General features: G+C 38.0%; 1 protein-coding gene across 1 annotated transcript in view; it reads left to right on the forward strand.

The window, feature by feature from the left end:
- The first annotated feature begins 1140 nt into the window (after positions 1-1140).
- LOC129063176 (60S ribosomal protein L39-like) overlaps positions 1141-17891 on the forward strand; it is a 54025-nt gene continuing 37274 nt past the window's right edge. The window contains exon 1 of the mRNA XM_054564200.1: positions 1141-1168. Within this exon, the coding sequence (XP_054420175.1) occupies positions 1141-1168 (28 nt within the window). The remainder of the gene's footprint in view (positions 1169-17891) is intronic.

Consider the following 17891-nt stretch of genomic DNA (forward strand, 5'->3'; position numbering starts at 1 on the left):
AGACAAAACGCAACCCCAAAAAGCTTAAGGGTGCTCTCTGCCAGAGACAGGTGGCTGGAGATGCAATGAGACATTTAAAGGGCCAAAGCAAAAATTGCAGGGGCAGCCACCCTCCTTTATCTCTGGGTAGAGGCGGCAGCAGGCTGGGCTGGTGCCTGGGAAAAGACTGGTGAGGAAAACTTTGTGAAGAGAACTGAGATGGCAGCCGGTGTAGCCCGGGTGATAACGCACCTCCCACTCTGCAGCTCCCATCTCGCTCAGGCATAAGGGAATCAATTAACCTGCCTTTTGTGCACTCTACACACAGTATGTGCGCCTGTGAGCTGGGGGGCCAAGTGCAGTCTGGCTGGGAGAGCCTTGAGGAGAGACTGGAGACGCAGGCATTGGGTAGGAGGAACCGAGGAGACCCGACTCCCTCCCCCTTTCTGTAGTCTCCATTTTGGGCAGACAAGGCACGCCCCCAAACACGCAGAAGGGGGGCTCACAGGAACCAGACTGCCCGTGATTGAAACGCAGTCTGCACAGGTGGTGGATCCTTGGCCAAAGGGGTCACAGAACTGCCCAGAGACCCCTGAGGAGAGACTGAAAACGGAGTGATTGGGGAAAGAACGGGAGGAGGAACCATGGAGTCCCGACTCCTTCCCCTTTCCATAGTCTCCATTGTGTGGGAATAGGACACACCGCCAAAGAGCCAAAAGCCGAAAACCACACCATAGACAGCCCAAAACCACCCAGTGCAGGCGCCCGCACACCTGCACTGAGTGGTCAGCGAGGGTTGGCGAGTGTGTGTGTGGACCTGTGCAGGCTGTCAAGGGCTCGCACAAGCTGCATAGGCTTCTCACAGGTTGACACAGATGGGGCCTGCGAGGGAGTGCGCAGATGGCGAGGGCAAATGTAAGTCGACCCGTGCGGACCTGTGACTGCAGAGCAGTCCGCAGAAATAGTGGATTCAGGGCAAAGGGGTCACAGAGCTGCCCAGAGTCCCTGGAAGAGAGACTGGAGACAGGACTAACCAGAGAGTCCTGGAGCTGACTTCCTCCCATTTCCGTAGTCTCCATTTGGCGAGGACAGGCAATGCATCCAAAGAGCCAAAAGCGGGAAGAGCACACAATAGAAGCTCCTAAACGTACCAGTGCCGGGATGTCCGCTGGCCGGGGCGATCAGACAAGTATGTGAAGTTGCGAAGAAGCCCCCTGGGCTGGGGCAAGCATGCGCGAGCCCAGGTGGGCAGCAGATCCTGCTGGGCCAGGGAGCACAATCAAGGAGCCCACGTGAGACTGCAGAGCGATCCGCAGAAATAGTCCCTCCCTGGCAGAAGGGGTCACAGAGCTGCCCAAAGCAGGAGTAGACGCAGACAGCAGACTCCTGGAAGGCTCAAACAAACAACCCCAGGCCATATACTGTCAACAACTGACATCATCAGAAGCAGGGCCAGAAAGAAGAGTAAAGGAAATAAATACATTAATAAATAAATAAATAAAAAGACCCGCCTATACCATAGAAGTTTAAACCACGAAGTCAGGAAATCTGGATGGCCCAATTGAAGCAGAAGCAAAATAAATAAATAAATTACTTAACAGACTCTCACAAAAATGGGAAGAAAAAGAAGTTCCCCAAAATGAGTAGAAAAGGGGACTCCCCACAGAGAGAGCTAAATGAAATAGAGGCAAGGGAACTATCAGATATGGAATTCAAAAAAAAGGTTCTAAAGAAGCTCGATGAGTTCAGCCAGCTCAAAGACAACTATGAGAAACTGCAGAGAAACTATCAGGACCTTACAGCAAACTATATCAGTCTGGAAAAGGACATAGAAACTGTCAAGAAGACACAAGAGGATATGAAGAATACCATGTCTGAATTGAAGAACACAGTAGAAGGAATCCAAAGCAGGCTGGATAAAGGCGAGGATCGAATCAGTGAGAGGGAGGATAAGGTAGAAAAAAGCTCCCAGAAAGAACAAGAAATGGAAAAAAGACTCAAAAAGAATGAAGAGGCATTGAGGAAAATGCAGGACAACCTGAAACACAATAATATCCGTATAATAGGGATACCAGAAGGAGAAGAAGAGGAGCAAGGGATAGAGAACCTCCTCGAAAAAGTAATGATGGAAAATTTCCCCAACCTGAGGAAAGAAAGTGTCTCATGGATCCAGGAGGCACAGAGGACCCCAGTCAAGAGGGACTCAAGGAGAGCCACACCAAGACACATCGTCATTAAAATGGCAACTATCAAAGACAAAGAGAGAATCCTCAAGGCAGCAAGGGAGAAGGAGAAAGTAACATACAATGGGGCCACGATACGGCTAGGAGCTGACCTCTCAACAGAAACACTACAATCCAGAAGGGAATGGCAGCAAATATTCCAAGTCATGAAAGCAAGGGCCTACAGGCAAAGCTGCTCTATCCAGCAAGGCTCTCCATTAAAATAGAAGGGGAAATAAGGAGTTTCCCAGACAAAAGAAGGCTAGAAGAATATATCTCTACCATACCAGCACTCTAAGGTATGCTCAAGGGACTGGTTTAAGAAGATGAAATAAAAGAGTGAGAAAGAGAAAAACACAGGTACAAAGAGAAAAGATGAGTAAGTTTCTATCAGTAATAACTCTCAATGTAAATAGACAAAATGCCCCTTCAAGAGACACAGGGTACCTGAATGGATAAGAAGACATGACCCACACATATGCTGCCTACAAGAGACCCACCTCAGAGTGAAAGACATACACAGATTGAAAGTAAAGGGATGGAAAAAAATATTCCAAGCAAATGGGCAGGAGAAAAAGGCGGGGGTTGCCGTACTTGTTTCACACAAAGTAGACTTCAAAACTAAGGCCATAAAAAGAGACCCAGAGGAGCACTTTATAATACTTAAAGGAGACTCTATCAAGAAGACTTAAACATTGTAAACTTATATGCTCCCACTATAGGGGCCCCCACATATATAAGGAAATAGTTGGATGACTTCAAAAAAGATATAGACAACAACACACGGATAGTAGGGGATTTCAACACCCTACTGTCAAAAATGGACAGATCTTCCAAACAAAACATTAACAATTATATTGTGCAGCTGAAAAACACACTGAATCAAATAGACTTAACAGACAAACAAAGAACATTACATCTCAAAGAAGAAAAATACACATTCTTTTCAAATGCTCATGGCATTTTTGAAAGATAGACCACATGATAGGAAACAAAGCAAACCTCAGCAAATTCAGGAAAACTGAAATAATACCACACTTTTTCTCGGACCACAAGGGATTGAAACTGGAAATCAACCTCAAAGAGAAACTTTAAAATCTTGCAAACTCATGGAGACTGAACAGTACACTCTTAATCAATGAATGGGTCAATAATGAGACAAGAGAAGAAATCAAAAAAATTCTGGAAAAAAATGAAACTGAACAGTCAACAGTCCAAAAGCTATGGGACACAGCAAAGGCGGTCCTGAGAGAGAAGTTCATAGCAATACAGGCTTACCTAAAAAAGACAGAAACATTTCAAATAGAAGACCTAACACTACAACTTCAAGAATTGGAGAAACAACAAAGAATAAATCCCAGAGCAAATAGAAGGAAGGAAATAGTCAAGATTAGAGCAGAACTGAATGACATAGAGACGAAAAGAACAATTCAAAGAATCAACCAATCCAGAAGCTGGTTCTTTAAAGGATAAATAAAATTGACAAGACTTTAAGCAGATTCATCAAGTCAAAAAGAGAGACGACCCAAATTAATAATATCAGAAATGAAAGAGGAGAAATAACAACTGAGACCACAGAAATACAAAGGATTGTCAGAAACTACTATGAACAATTATATGCCAAGAAATCTGAAAACCTTGATGAAATGGACACATTTCTAGGAAAGTATAATCTTCCAACATTGAAGGAGGAAGAAACAGAAAGCTTGAACAGACCGATAACAGCTGGGGAATTTGAAGCAGTAATCAAGAAACTCCAGGCACACCAAAGCCCAGGGCCGGACAATTTCACAGGAGAATTTTGCAAAACATTCTATGAAGATCTCACCCCTGTCCTTCTAAGACTATTCCAACAAATCCAAGAGGAGGGAAGACTCCCAGACTGTTTTTATGAGACCAGCATCACTCTTACCAAAATTAGATAAACTCCCTACAAAGAAGGAAAACTACAGGCCAAATTCACTGATGAACATAGGTGCTAAAATCCTCAGCAAAATAATGGCAAAGTGCATCCAGCAATACATTAAAAAGATCCTCAATGACCAAGTGGGATTCTTCCCAGGGATGCAGGGATGGTTCAATATACACAAGTCAATAAATATAATAAATCACATAAAGAAAAGGACAGAAACCACATGATCATCTTGATAGATGCAGAGAAAGCATTTCATAAGGTTAAGCACCCATTTATGATCAAAACACTCAGCAAAATGGGAATAAATGAGGCATTCCTCAACGCAATAAAGGCCGTATAAGGCCATAACAACCTACAGCCAACATCATGCTGAGCAGGTGAAAACTAAAAGCTTTCCCACCGAGATCGGGAGCAGGACAAGGATTTCCGCTTTCACTGCTTCTTTTCAGCATTGTATTGTAACTCCTAGCCACAGTGGTCAGACAAGAAAAAAAAAAAAAGACATCCAAATAGGAAAGGAGGAAGGAAAGCTATCATTTTTTGCCAATGACATGATAGTGTACATAGAAAACCCTGTAGACTCTACCAAAAAACTCCTCAACCTTAAGTGAATTTGGCAAAACAGCAGGATTACAAAGTCAATATTCAGAATTCAAGGGTATTTCTGTACACCAGCAATGCAATAGAAGAAGAAGAAATCAGAAAAAAAATACCATTCGATATAGCAAGAAGAAATATAAAGTTCTTAGGAATAATTTTAACCAAAGAGGTAAAAGACCTGTACGCACAAAACTATACAACATTGAAGAAAGAAATTAAGGAAGACACAAATAAATGGAAGCATATACTGTGCTCATGGATTGGAAGAATTAACATCATCAAAATGTCCATACTACCCAAAGCAATTTATACATTCAACGCAATCCCTATTAAGATACCAATGGCATATTTAACAGAAATAGAACAGACATTTCAAAAATTTATATGGAACCATAAATGACACCGAATAGCATCAGCAATTTTGAGAAACAAAAACAAAGTAGGAGGGATCACAGTACCGGATATTAAACTGTACTACAATGCCTCTACACTCAATACAGTCTGGTACTGTCACAAGAACAGACCCATTGACCAGTGGAACAGAATTGAAAGCCCAGAAATAAGCCCAGGTGTATATGGGCATCTGATATTTGACAAAGAGGGCAGAAACATAACATGGGGTAATAATAGTCCCTTCAACAAATGGTGTTGGGAGAGCTGGAATGCTACATTCAAAAAGTTGAAATTGGATCATCAGCTGACACCATATATAAAAATAAACTCAAGATGGATAAAAGACTTAAATATAAGTCACAACACCATACAAGTCCTAGAGGAGAACATTGGCAGGAAACTCTCAGATATCCCAAGCAACAATTTTTTCACTGATATGTCTCCTAAAGCAAGGGACATAAAGGAAAGAATAAACAAGTGGGACCTCATCAAAATAAGAAGCTTCTGCACGGCGAAAGAAAACATCAGCAAAATGTAAAGGGAGCCAACCCTATGGGAAAATATATTCGCTAATGATACATCAGATAGAGTTTTGATCTCCAAGATATATAAAGAACTCACTCGACTCCACTCCAAGAAGACAAATGATCCAATCAAAAAATGGGCAAAGGACCTGGGCAGACGCTTTTCTAAGGAGGAGATACAGAGGGCCCAGCGACTTTTAAAGGATACTCAGCCTCACTAGTCATCCGAGAAATGTAGATCAAAACCACCATGAGGTGCCACCTCACACCGGTCAGAATGGCCATCATAAACAGATCAAGAAACAACAGGTGCTGGCCAGGCCGTGGATAAAAGGTAACCCTCATATACTGTTGTTGGGAATGCAGACTGGTGCAGCTAGTGTGTAAAGCAGTGTGGAATTTCCTCAAAAAGCTGAATATGGAACTACCTTTTGATCCCTTGATTCCCCTGCTGGGACTATACCCTAAGAATCCCAAAATGCCAATTCAAAAGAACCTATGCACCCCAGTGTTCATAGCTGCACAATTTACAATAGTCAAGTGTTGGAAGCTACCTAAATGCCCATCAGTAGATGACTGGATCAGAAAACTATGGTACATACAGAAAATGGAATATACGCAGCAGAAAGAAAAAAAGAACTACTAAACTTCACGACAGCATGGATGGAACTCGATCGCATTATGCTAAGCAAAATAAGCCAGGGGGCGTAAGACATATACCATATGATCTCACCTATAAGTGGAACCTAACCAACAATACAAAGATGAAGACAAATAAGACCAGCAACACTGAAAGGAAAAGAAACCAACAGAGACAAGAGGGAAGGAGTGAGGGGTCGTTGGGAAAAGTAGGGGAAGGGGACAGTCAAGGAACATATAGCAAGGACTCATGGACAAAACCAAAAGGGAAGTGTTGAGGGAGGGCGGGAGGGAGCGAGGGGTAAGGGAAAGTGGTGGGGGGTAGTCAGAGAGAAATGTATTCAAAAAATAAATAAATTTTTTAAAAAAGAAATTACCACTTGAATTTAGGTGTGGTATCAAAGAAGTATATCCACAGTTATCTCAAAAAGCTACTAAAATACTCTTATTCTATATTCCTTTAAAATATAAAAGGTTCTGTCTATCTGTGTGAGGCTGGATATTATTCATATACTTTCACCACCCTCCTCCAAAAAACTACATCAAAACAGAGTGAATGCGGAAGCTTTTGTGAGAACCTAGCCGCATTTCATTGTCAGACATTAAAGAAATTTGCAAAAATGTAAGGAAATGCTACTTCTCCCAAATATTTTTTTTGGAAACATATTTATGTTACCATTTAATCGATTTATTATGGATATTTTGAAATGATTTAATAAATATTTAATTTTGTTTTAATTTCTAATACAGTAATTATTAGTAGATACGTCTAAATAAAGATTCGTGGACTTGTCCATAATTATTAAAGTATAAATGGTTCCTGATACTAAAGAGTTAAGTGTGTCTTAAGGAAGGACTAACCACCAGGTACTATAGCCACGAGCAATGCAGAAGCATTCGCAATTGAGGATTCAGATTTGGGTTCTAATGCACATACAGGATTCCTGTTCTTTTATTCCTGAATAAATTAGATTTGTAGGGGAGGTCCTTTAATAAAGCCAGAACTTTAGAAGATCTATGATTCCCTTTAGAGGTTTGAGGGCTAATATAAAAGCTCATTCATGCCATAAATTTAACATGGCAAAACAAATTCTCATGGGAAATTGAATCCCTGGACCTGTAACTGAATTGGAACCATAACTCTCAAGAGGTGAAAAATCATAAGGAGGGCATAACTATAAGAATTAATTCATACAAATTTTTGAAGTATTTGTTTTATATCTGTGAAATATGTCATTGGTATTTTTATAGGGGTTGCTTTGAATCTATAGATTGCTTTGGGTAGTATGGACATTTTGATGATGTTAATTCTTCCAATCCATGAACACGGTATATGTTTCCATTTATTTGTATCTTCCTTAATTTTTTTTTCAGTGTTGTGTAGTTTTCTGAGTATAAGATTTATATCTCCTTGGTTAAGTTGATTCCTAAGTATTTTATTTTTCTTGTTGCTAGAGTAAATGAGATTTCTTTCCTAATTTATGTTTCAGATATTTCATTCTTGGGGTGCAAAAAAGCCTTTGATTTCTGAATACTGATGTGTATCCCACTGTTTTGTCAAATTCACTTGTTAGGTTGAATAGTTTTTTGGTGGAGTCTATAAGGTTTTCTATGTACACTATCATGTCATCTGCAAACAATGATAGTTTTACTTCCTCCTTTGCAATTTGGGTGCCTTTTATTTCTTTTTCTTGTCCTATCGCTGTGGCTAGAACTTCCAGTAGTATGTTGAATAAGAGTGGCAAAAGTTTATACACTTGTCTTTTGCCTGACCTTAGTGGGAAATGTTTTAGTTTTTGTGCAATGAGTATGATGTTAGCTGTAGGTCTCTGGCATATGACCTTTATTGTGTTGAGATATGCTTCTTTTATTTCTATGTTGCTGAATGTAATTACCATAAATTGGTACTGTATTTTATAAAATGCTTTTTCCACATCTATTGATATGATCATGAGGATTTTGTCTTTTGCATTGTTTATGTGGTGTATTACATTTGTGGATTTGTGTATATTGTACCATCCTTGCATCCCTAAGATGAATCCCACTCCATCATTGTGTATGATCTTTCTAATGTATTTCTGGATCTGGTTTGCAAATATTTTGTTGAGGATTTTAGCATCTAGGTTCATCAGCGATATTTGCCTGTAGTTTTCTTTCTTTGTTGTGTCTCTACCTGATTTTGGAATTAGGATAAAATTGGTCTCATAAAAAGAATCTGAGAGTCTTCCCTCTTCTTGGATATTTTGGAATAGTCTGAGAAGAATTGGTGTTAGTTCTTCTCTAAAAGTTTGGTAAAATTCTACTGTGAATCTGTCTGGGCTTTTGTGTACCAGGAGTTTTTTTATTACTGCTTAAATTAGCTGATATCGGTCTATTAAGGCTCTTTATATCTTCGTGACTGAGTTTTGAGGATTATATATTTCTAGAAACTTGTCCATTTCACCCAGGTTTTCAAATTTCTGGCCTACATTTGTTTGTAGTGATTTCTGATGATCTTTTGTGTTTCTGTGGTATCAGTTGTAATTTCTCCTCTTTCGTTTCTGATTATATTTATTTGGGTCATCTTTCCTTTTTTCTTGATGACTCTGGCTAAATGCTTGTTGATTTTATCTTTTCAAAGAACCAGCCCCTGATTTATTGATCCTTTTGATTGTTCATTTGGTCTTTATGTCATGTAACTCTGCTCTGATCTAGATTATTTCCATCCTTCTATTCACTCTGGGCTTTGTTTGTTGTTGTTGCTCTAGTTTTTGTAGATGTAGGGTTAGGTTGTTTATTTAAAATGTTTCTGTATTCATTATGTAGGTGTATATTGCTATGGACTTCCCTCTCACTACTGCTTTTGTGTGTCCCATTGGTTTTGGACTGTGGTGTTCATTTTCATTTGTTACCAGAAACTTTTTAATTTCTTCCTTGATTTCATAGTTTATCCATTCATGGTATAAAAACATGTTATTCAGCCTCCATGTATTTGTCTCCTTTTGAATTTTCCCTTCAAGTTTTTATTTTATTTTACTTTTTTAATTTATAAATCATGTTTATTCTATTACAGTTTTCTCAATTTTTACCCCTTTACCCCCTCCACCCATCCCATCCTGATTCCCCACTCCGACAGTCAATTTCCACTCTGTTGTCCATGTGCATGGATCATTTATACATGTTCTTTGTCTAGTCTCTTCCCCTTCTTTCCACCATTGTCCTCTTTCCCCATCCCCTTTGGTCACTTTCAGTCTGCTCCATGTTTCTGTGCCTGTGGTTTATTTTGTTCATTAGTTTATTTTGTTGAATAGAGTCCACATATAGGTGAGATCACATGGTATTTGTCTTTTTTCAACTGGCTTATTTCACTTAGCTTAATATTCTCCAGTTCCATCCATGTTGTCACAAAAGGTAGGAGTTCCATCCCTCTCTCTTTCTTAAATGCAGATTGATTTTTTAAATTTATTTTTAAATGTCAAAGTTATTTATAAAGTATGAAAAAATTTTAAAAACATTATAAAGTCTCAGCAATTAAACCAACATGACACCAGCACAGAAATAATAAGGTAGATCAATTAAATATAATAAACATTCTAGAGACAAATGTATATATCTGTCTAAAAATATAATATATGATTAAGCTGATATTTCAAATGAATGGGTAACATAAGGCTTATTCAACAAATAAGGTGCATGGACCACTACTACTTGAAATAAAACAAGTATAGAGCGCTATTTCATACATTATACAAGAAATATTCAGGTCAGTTAAAAATCAATATGTAGAGTCTAAGGAGTTTTAGAAGAAAATAGAACTAACATTTTCCATGACCTGAAATAAAATATTCAAACCCAGAAGCTATAAAGTAAGTATTGACAATATGACTATATTAAACATTTAACTATATAGTTAATATACATGTAAAAAACATTTAACTATATAGTAATATACATATAAAAAAGTTAAAGGACAAGGAATAGAATAGGTATTTGTAACATATCTAAAACATGGTTAATAGGGATTTTTTTTGGGAGGGGGGAGTTCTATAACCTTTCATCAATAAATGGATGAAGAATACCAAAATGTCATTTAAAGTCTTTTTAAAAAAATAATAGAAATAGGCAAGAAATATACTAAAACAGGTTTAGTTTCAACAAATAGTAAAGGAACAATTAACATCATTGCCACAATCAGATTAATGAGTATTAAAAATATTGGTAAGATCAAGTATTGGCAACTCTGAAAGGAACTGGGTATTCATAGGAACATTTTCTTCATTTTAAGGCAGTCCCTTTAGCATATTTTGCAGTGCTGATTTGGTGGAGGTGCATTCTTTTAGCCTTCTTTTGTTTGGGAAGCTCCTTATTCCACTTCCTATTTTAATTGAGAGCCTTACTGAGTAGAGCAGTCTTGGTTGCAGGCCTTTATTTTTCATTACTTGGAATATTTCTTGTCATTTCTTTCTGGCTTGCAGTGTTCCTGTTGAGAAGTCAGATGCTAGCCATATTGGAGCTCCCTTATATGTTGTTACCTCTTTCTCCCTTGCTGCCTTTAGGATTCTCTGTTTGTCTTTGATATTCGCTATTTTAGTGATGATGTGTCTTGGAGTGGACCTCATTGGGTTCCTCTTGAATGGGACCCTCTGTGCTTCCTGGACTTGTGTGACTTTTTCTCTCCTCCAATTAGGGAAGTTTTCTATCATGACTTTTTCAAACAGGTTCTCTATCCCTTCCTCATTCTCTGCTCCTTGTGGTATCCCTATGATATGGATATTATTACGTTTCAGGTTGTCCTGCATTTCCCTCAATGCCTCCTCATTCTCTTTGAGTCTTTTTTCATTTTCTTGCTCTTTCTGGTAACTATTTTCTACCTTGTCCTTCAGCTCACTGATTCAGTCCTCAGCTTCATCTAACCTACTTTTGATTCCTTGTACTGTGTTCTTCAATTCAGAAATGGTATTCTTCATTTTCTCTTGTCTCTTTTTGATAGTTTCTATGTCTTTTTTCATGCAGATATAGTTTGCAGTAAGTTCCTTGTAGTTTTCCTGTAGTTTTTGGTAATTCCCTCTCAGCTTTGTGACCTTCCTTAGAACCATTGTTTGGAACTCAATAGCTGATTGTTTAATTGCCTCTATTTCATTTAGTTCTCTTTGTGGGGATTCCTCCTTTCCCTTTGAGTAGGGCGTATTTCTTTGTCTTTCCATTATTTGTGAGACTCTTCTCTTTTGCTTCTGATTCTTAAGTTGATCTGTCTTGATTTCCTGACTTTGTGGTGTGAACTTCTGTGGTTGGAGACCGCTGTTTTTACTTTCTGGATCTGCTTCTGATTATGTCAGATGCTGACACTGTCTGACCTTAGGCAGTCTGTTCGAGACTTCCAGTGATCTACTGTTTCTGGCTGTCTCCTCCAGCTGTTAATTTATTCTCTCTGCACTCAGCAGGGTGCCTTAGACAGCTCAGGGTGTGGTGGAGTCCCTCCTGGGGGTGGGGATTATTTGGTCTTCTCACACTGCTGCCTTATGAGGGAGGAGTCCACACTGGGATCCTGCTGACTACTCTCTCTGTTCTTTCCCCAAAGGCTCCACCCCTGGTCTCTCCTCTGGTGTCTCTATCCACTCTGCCCTTCCCTTTGCCAGAGACCAGGGTAAGTGACTACAAATAAAAATTTTGCATTGGTCTCTTTGCATCTCCAGCTGCCTATCTCTGGCAGAGAGCAACCCTTCCACTTTTCACAGCTGGCTCTTTTCTGTGTACTTTTTGGGCTCTAGTGCTATGGGCTAGAGATCCCTACTTTTGGTCTAGACCCCACTCTTCTCAGGGGGATCCAACTGGCCATTTCAATATCCTTTGGTGCTGCTGACAGTGGGCACCCCGCCCGCCTTCTCATGTCTGTATCACACTCCTTATCTGTCAGATTGTGCTAAAGCTGAATCTTTTGTCTCTGAGGTTAAAAGGCTCCTCTCTTGCTATTGTTCAATTGTTTGTTCCAGGTGATTTCTCCAGAATTTAGTTGTAATTCCAGGATGGTCCTGGGAGGAGGTCAGTGTGACTTCCACTCACTCCTCTGCCATCTTGATTCCTGAAATCTTGATATCCTTGTCTGGATGCTCTTTTAGTTTCAAGTGATTGTGGTCTAAGAAAGTGCTTTATATGATTTCAATTTTTTTTTAATTTGTTGTCTTTTTTTGTGTCCTATCATGTGGTCTATCTTTGAAAATATTCTATGTACATTTGAAAGGAATGTATATTTTGCTTCTTTGATGTGACTAGTTTTATATATATCAGTTAAGCACATTTGATCTGGCATGTCATTTAGTTCCATAATGTTCTTGTTGATTCTTTGTTTTTGAAATGTGTTCATTGTTAATAGTAGAGTGTTAAAATCCCCTACTAAATGTATATTGTCTATATCTTTCTGGAAGTCCTCTAAGATTTTACTTATATATTTGGGTGCTCCTATATTAGGTACATTCTTGTTTATAATGTTTATAGATCCCTGATGGATTATTCCCCATAGAATTATGAAATGACCTTCTTTGCCTCATTGTATGATCTTGCTTTGAAGTCTATTTCGTGTGGTATAAGTACTGCTACCCTGCTTTTCTCCCATCAATTTTGTTGGAATTTTTTTTTTTACAGATTTATTTTTTTAATTTAATTTAATTTTTTTAATTTACTTTTTAAATACATTTGTCTCTGCCTCCCCCCCACCTCTTTCCCTTGCCCCCTCCCATCTTCCCTCCCTCAGCTCTTCCCCTTTGGTTTTGTCCATGAGTCCTTGCTATATGTTCCTTGACTTTCCCCTTCCCTTCCCTTTCCCTGCCCCCCCTTCTCTCTTGTCTCTGTTGATTTCTTTTCCTTTCAGTGTTGCTGGTCATATTTTCCTTGCATCTTTGCATTGTTGGTTAGGTTCCGCTTATAGGTGAGATCATATAGCCAAGTCTTGGAAGCAACCTAAATGCCCATTAGTAGATGATTGGATCAAAAAATTATGGTACATATACACAATGGAATACTACGCAGCAGAAAGGAAAAAAGAACTACTAAACTTTGCGACAGCATGGATGGAACTGGAGAGCATCATGCTAAGCGAAATAAGCCAGGGGGCGAAAGACAAATACCATATGTTGGAATTTTTTTTTCCAACTCTTTAGTTTCAGTCTGTGTATGTCTTTTGTTCTGAGGTGGGTCTCTTGTAGACTGCATATATGTGGGTCATGTTTTCTTCTTCATTCCATTACTCTGTGTCCTTTGGTTGAAGTGTTTAATCTATTTACATTTAAGGTTACTACTGATAGGAAATTATTTATTGCCATTTTTTCCTTTTGTACCTGTGTCCCTCTCTCTGTCACTCTATACCTTTGATTTCTTAAAGTTGTGCCTTTAGCATGTCACATGATGCTGGATTTGTGAAGGTTTATTCTTTTAACCTTCTTTTGTATGGGAAACCCTTTATTTGCTTTACATTTTAAATGACAGCTTTGCTGGGTAGAGCTGTCTTGGTGGCAGGCCTTTGCTTTTTTCATTATTTAGACTTTTTCTTGTCAATTCCTTCTATCTTGTAGTGTTTCTGCTGAGAAATCAGTTGTTATCCTTAGCAGAGCTACTTTGAATGTTATTATCTGTTTTTCCTTTGCTGCCTTTAAGATTTTCTCTTTGTCTTTAAAACTTGGCATTTTAAATATGATACATCTTGGAGTAGGCCTCTTTGAATTCATCTTGATTGGGACCCACTGTGCTTCCAGAACTTGTGGCTTCCCCTCTCCATGTTAGGGAAATTTTCTGTCATTATTTTTTCAGGCAGGTTTTTTTGCCCCTTGCTCCTTTCTGCTTCTCTGGTATTCCTATGATTCGAATGTTGTTACATTTCATGTTGTCCTGAAATTGCTTAAGCTATCTGCATACTTTTTTTAGTCTTTTTTAATGTTGTTGCTCTACCTGTGTATTTCTTTCTCTCTTGTCTTCTATCTGAGTGATTTGGTCCTCTGCTTCAGCCAGCCTTCTTGTAATTCTTTCTAATGTATTTTTTTTAATTTCAGATATTGTATCCTTCATTTCTTCCTGGTTTTTGTTTATCATTTCTATTTCCTTTTTTGTGCTATTGTAGTTCCCACTCAGTTCTTTGCAGTAGTCACTGACTCCCTTTAGTATACTTACAATTGTTTTTTTTGAAGTCTATTGATGTTAGGTTGCATGCCTTTATTTCATTTAGCTGTTTCACTGAGGATTCTTCCATTCCTTTCTGTTAGGGGTTCTTTCTTTGTCTCTCCATTTCAGGTGACTCTTTTTGTTTGTTTCTGCACCTGAGGATACTCTGCTTTGCCTGCCTGTCTTCATTGGGTGGACTTCTGTGGTACGAGTTCTGTGGGACTCACTTGTGCAGTCTCTTTGATATCCTTGTCTCAATGCTCTAAGGTTGCCCTTTCTTCCATTTGTGTGGACTGTCTTGTTGTACTTCAGTTTTCCTTCTTGGTGACTTCCTTGTTGGTAGGTTCTCCCTTGCAGTGGGTACCAGTAGCTACAACTTCCACCTTGTCCTTTATGCTACTGTACAGCTATTGGTTAACAAAGCAGTATTACCAGACAACCAAATGCTGAATAGCCTCAGCAATTTTGAGAAAGAAGAACTAAGTAGGAGGGATTACTTTACCTGATATAAAACTATATTACAAGACCACTGTAATCAAACCAGCCTGGTAGTGGCACAAGAACAGACACATAGACCAATTGAAAAGAATAGAGATCCCAGAAATAAACTCATGTCTCTATGGTTAATTAATATTCAACAAAGGATTCAGTAGCATAAAATGCAGTAAAAATAGCCTCTCCAATAAGTGGTTTTCGGAGGTATGGACAACTACATGCAAAAAAAAAAAAAAATGAAACTAGACCATCAATTTACACCATACACCAAAATAAACTCAAAATGGATAAAAAAACTTAAATATAAGTTGTGACACCATAAAAGCAATAGAGGAAAACATAGGCAGGAAAATTTCATATATTCCATTCAGCAATATTTTAACTGTTATGTCCCCTAAGGCAAAGGATGTAAAGGAAAGAATAAACAAATGAAACTACATCAAATTAAAAATCTCCTGCAACATCAACAAAACTGAAGGGAAATGAACTTTATGGGAAAAATATTGACAATTATACCTTGGAAAAGGGTTTGATCTCTAAAATATATAGAGAACTCACACAACTCCACACCAGGCAGACAAGCAATCCAATTAAAAAATGGGCAAAGGACCTGAGCAGACACTTCTCTGAGGAGAACATACAGAGGGCCCATAGACACAGGAAAAAAATGGTCAACATCTCTAGCTATTAGAGAGATGCTAATTTAAACCACAGTGAGATATCACTTCACACTGGTCACAATGGTCATCATTAAAAATCAACAAAGAACAAGTTCTGGCAAGGTTGTGGAGAAAAGGGAACCCTAGTATACTGTTGGTGGGAATGCAGACCGGTGAAGCCACTGTGGAAAACAGTATGGGATATCCTCAAAAAGCTAAAGATGGAACTGCCTTTCAATCCCATGATCCCACGGCTGGGGCTATACCCTACTAGTCTTGAATCTCAAATTCAAAAAAACCTATGTACCATCATGTTCATAACAACATTACAACAGCAAAGTGCCCATCAGTAAATGAGTGGTCAATAAACTCTGGTACATGTACACAGTGAAATACTATGCAGCAGAAAGAAAGAACTCTTAACCTTAATGACAGCATGGATGGCACTGGAAAGCATTATGCTCAGTGAAATAAGCCAAGCAGTGAAAGAAAAATATGTTATCTTATTTATAAGTGTAACCTAATTAAAAAAACAAACAAACAAGCAAACAAAGTATAACCAGAGACATTGAAATAAAGAGCAAACTGACAGTAACCAGAAGGGGGTGATAACAGGGGAAAGAAGAGGAAGGGTCATCGAGGAACATAAACAAAGGTCCCATGTAGAAAGCCAAAAGGGCATAAGATTGAAGGTGGGAGTTGGGGGTGGATGCAGCAGGTAAAGTGGAGGCTAGAAAATGGAGGCAACTGTATTTGAACAACAATAAGAAAAATAAGCACAAATAGGTAGTTACGGAATAGCCATGGGTATGTTAAGTACATTATAGAAAGGGAGTAGCCAAAGACATTATTATACTCATGACCATGGACATGAATAATGGTGTGGGGATTGCCTAACAGACTATGGGCACTTGGTGTAGGGGGGCAAATGGGGAAAAATTGGGACAACTGTAATAGCATAATAAATAAAATATAGTTTAAAATAAATAAAATGGCTATGCAAAAATTTAAAAAAAACCCTCAAACATAAAACAAAGACATAGGTCACGTATTTTCTCCTTGTTCCTTTCTTAAAGATTTTATTTATTTATTTTTAGAGAGAGGAAGGGAGATAGAAAGAGAGGGAGAGAAACATCAATATGTGGTTGCATCTTGCACACCCCCACCGAGGACCTGGCCTGCAACCCATGCATGTGCCCTGACTGGGAATTGAACCAATGACCCTTTGGTTTGCAGGCTGGTATTCAGTCCACTGAGTCACACCAGCCAGGTCCTCATTGTCCCTTTTAAGTGCTCTCTTTATAATGTAGATATGATCATGTTTGGCTTTTTTGACATTGTTAGGACAGTCCAGAATGTTAATTATATGGGAAATTCCTGGTATGTAATATATATGAATGTATAAATATGTGTGTATTTAATAAGTTTTATTTTTGAAATTTCTAGAACAAAATATCCTTAAAATATGTTCTCAAGATACAATATAAAGTATGAAAATTTTTGTAATTTCAAGTACACAAACACTGTGTTTATAAATGCTGAATTTTTTGCATATTTATTGAAATATTTAATAGAATACATGCTTGCTTTTCTTGTGTCTTCAATCTTTGATTATTTATTAAGAAAGACTGATTGTGGTTTACACTTGAGATTATAAAAACAATTTTTCCCCTAAGACTTGGATTCTTGCATTCCCTCTCAGACTAAAGAAAAGAAAAAGGAAAGAAAAACTAGCCTTCATGAACAATATAAAAAATGCAATGTGAAGAATGTTTCATAAGATAGACCTCTAGCAAAATTTTCTTTCTCTCCTGCACAGATTATTCACTCTCTTGTGACATTTGTAAGTTTTTTGATAATGGCAAAGTTATTTTTGGAAGTTCTTAATGAATGAAATAAGTGTGCATGATTATTGAGACAACTGGTGTTTTGACAAGCTTTTATTACAGTAATCCAGAAATAACTACTCTAACATTTCAAGTTACATAGGAAGATTATTTTCAAAATTTCTGGTAAAAAAGAAACAAAATTTCCTTTTCTCACAGACTAATTATTTGAAAAAATAAGTTCAGCAAGTTTTCTAGATATAAAATCCACATGCAAACCAACTATATGGTTATATGTCAGCAACAAGTAAAAATGAAAATAAAATATATATAATTAGTATGATAACAAAAACTATAAGGTAACTAGGAACAACATAAAATTTGAAAGCATATTTTACAAAATCCAAAAGAAGTGAAGAGTTATACCATGTTTTATTTTTTGAGAAGGGAAGACTCAATGGAAATTCTTACAAAATAAATTTAGAAATTCAATATAATTCCTAATAATGTTT

This window comes from Pteronotus mesoamericanus, unplaced genomic scaffold (assembly GCF_021234165.1).
Source record: "Pteronotus mesoamericanus isolate MK-2021 breed Mesoamerican mustached bat unplaced genomic scaffold, CSHL_Meso_final scaffold_85, whole genome shotgun sequence".
Classification (NCBI taxonomy): domain Eukaryota; kingdom Metazoa; phylum Chordata; class Mammalia; order Chiroptera; family Mormoopidae; genus Pteronotus; species Pteronotus mesoamericanus.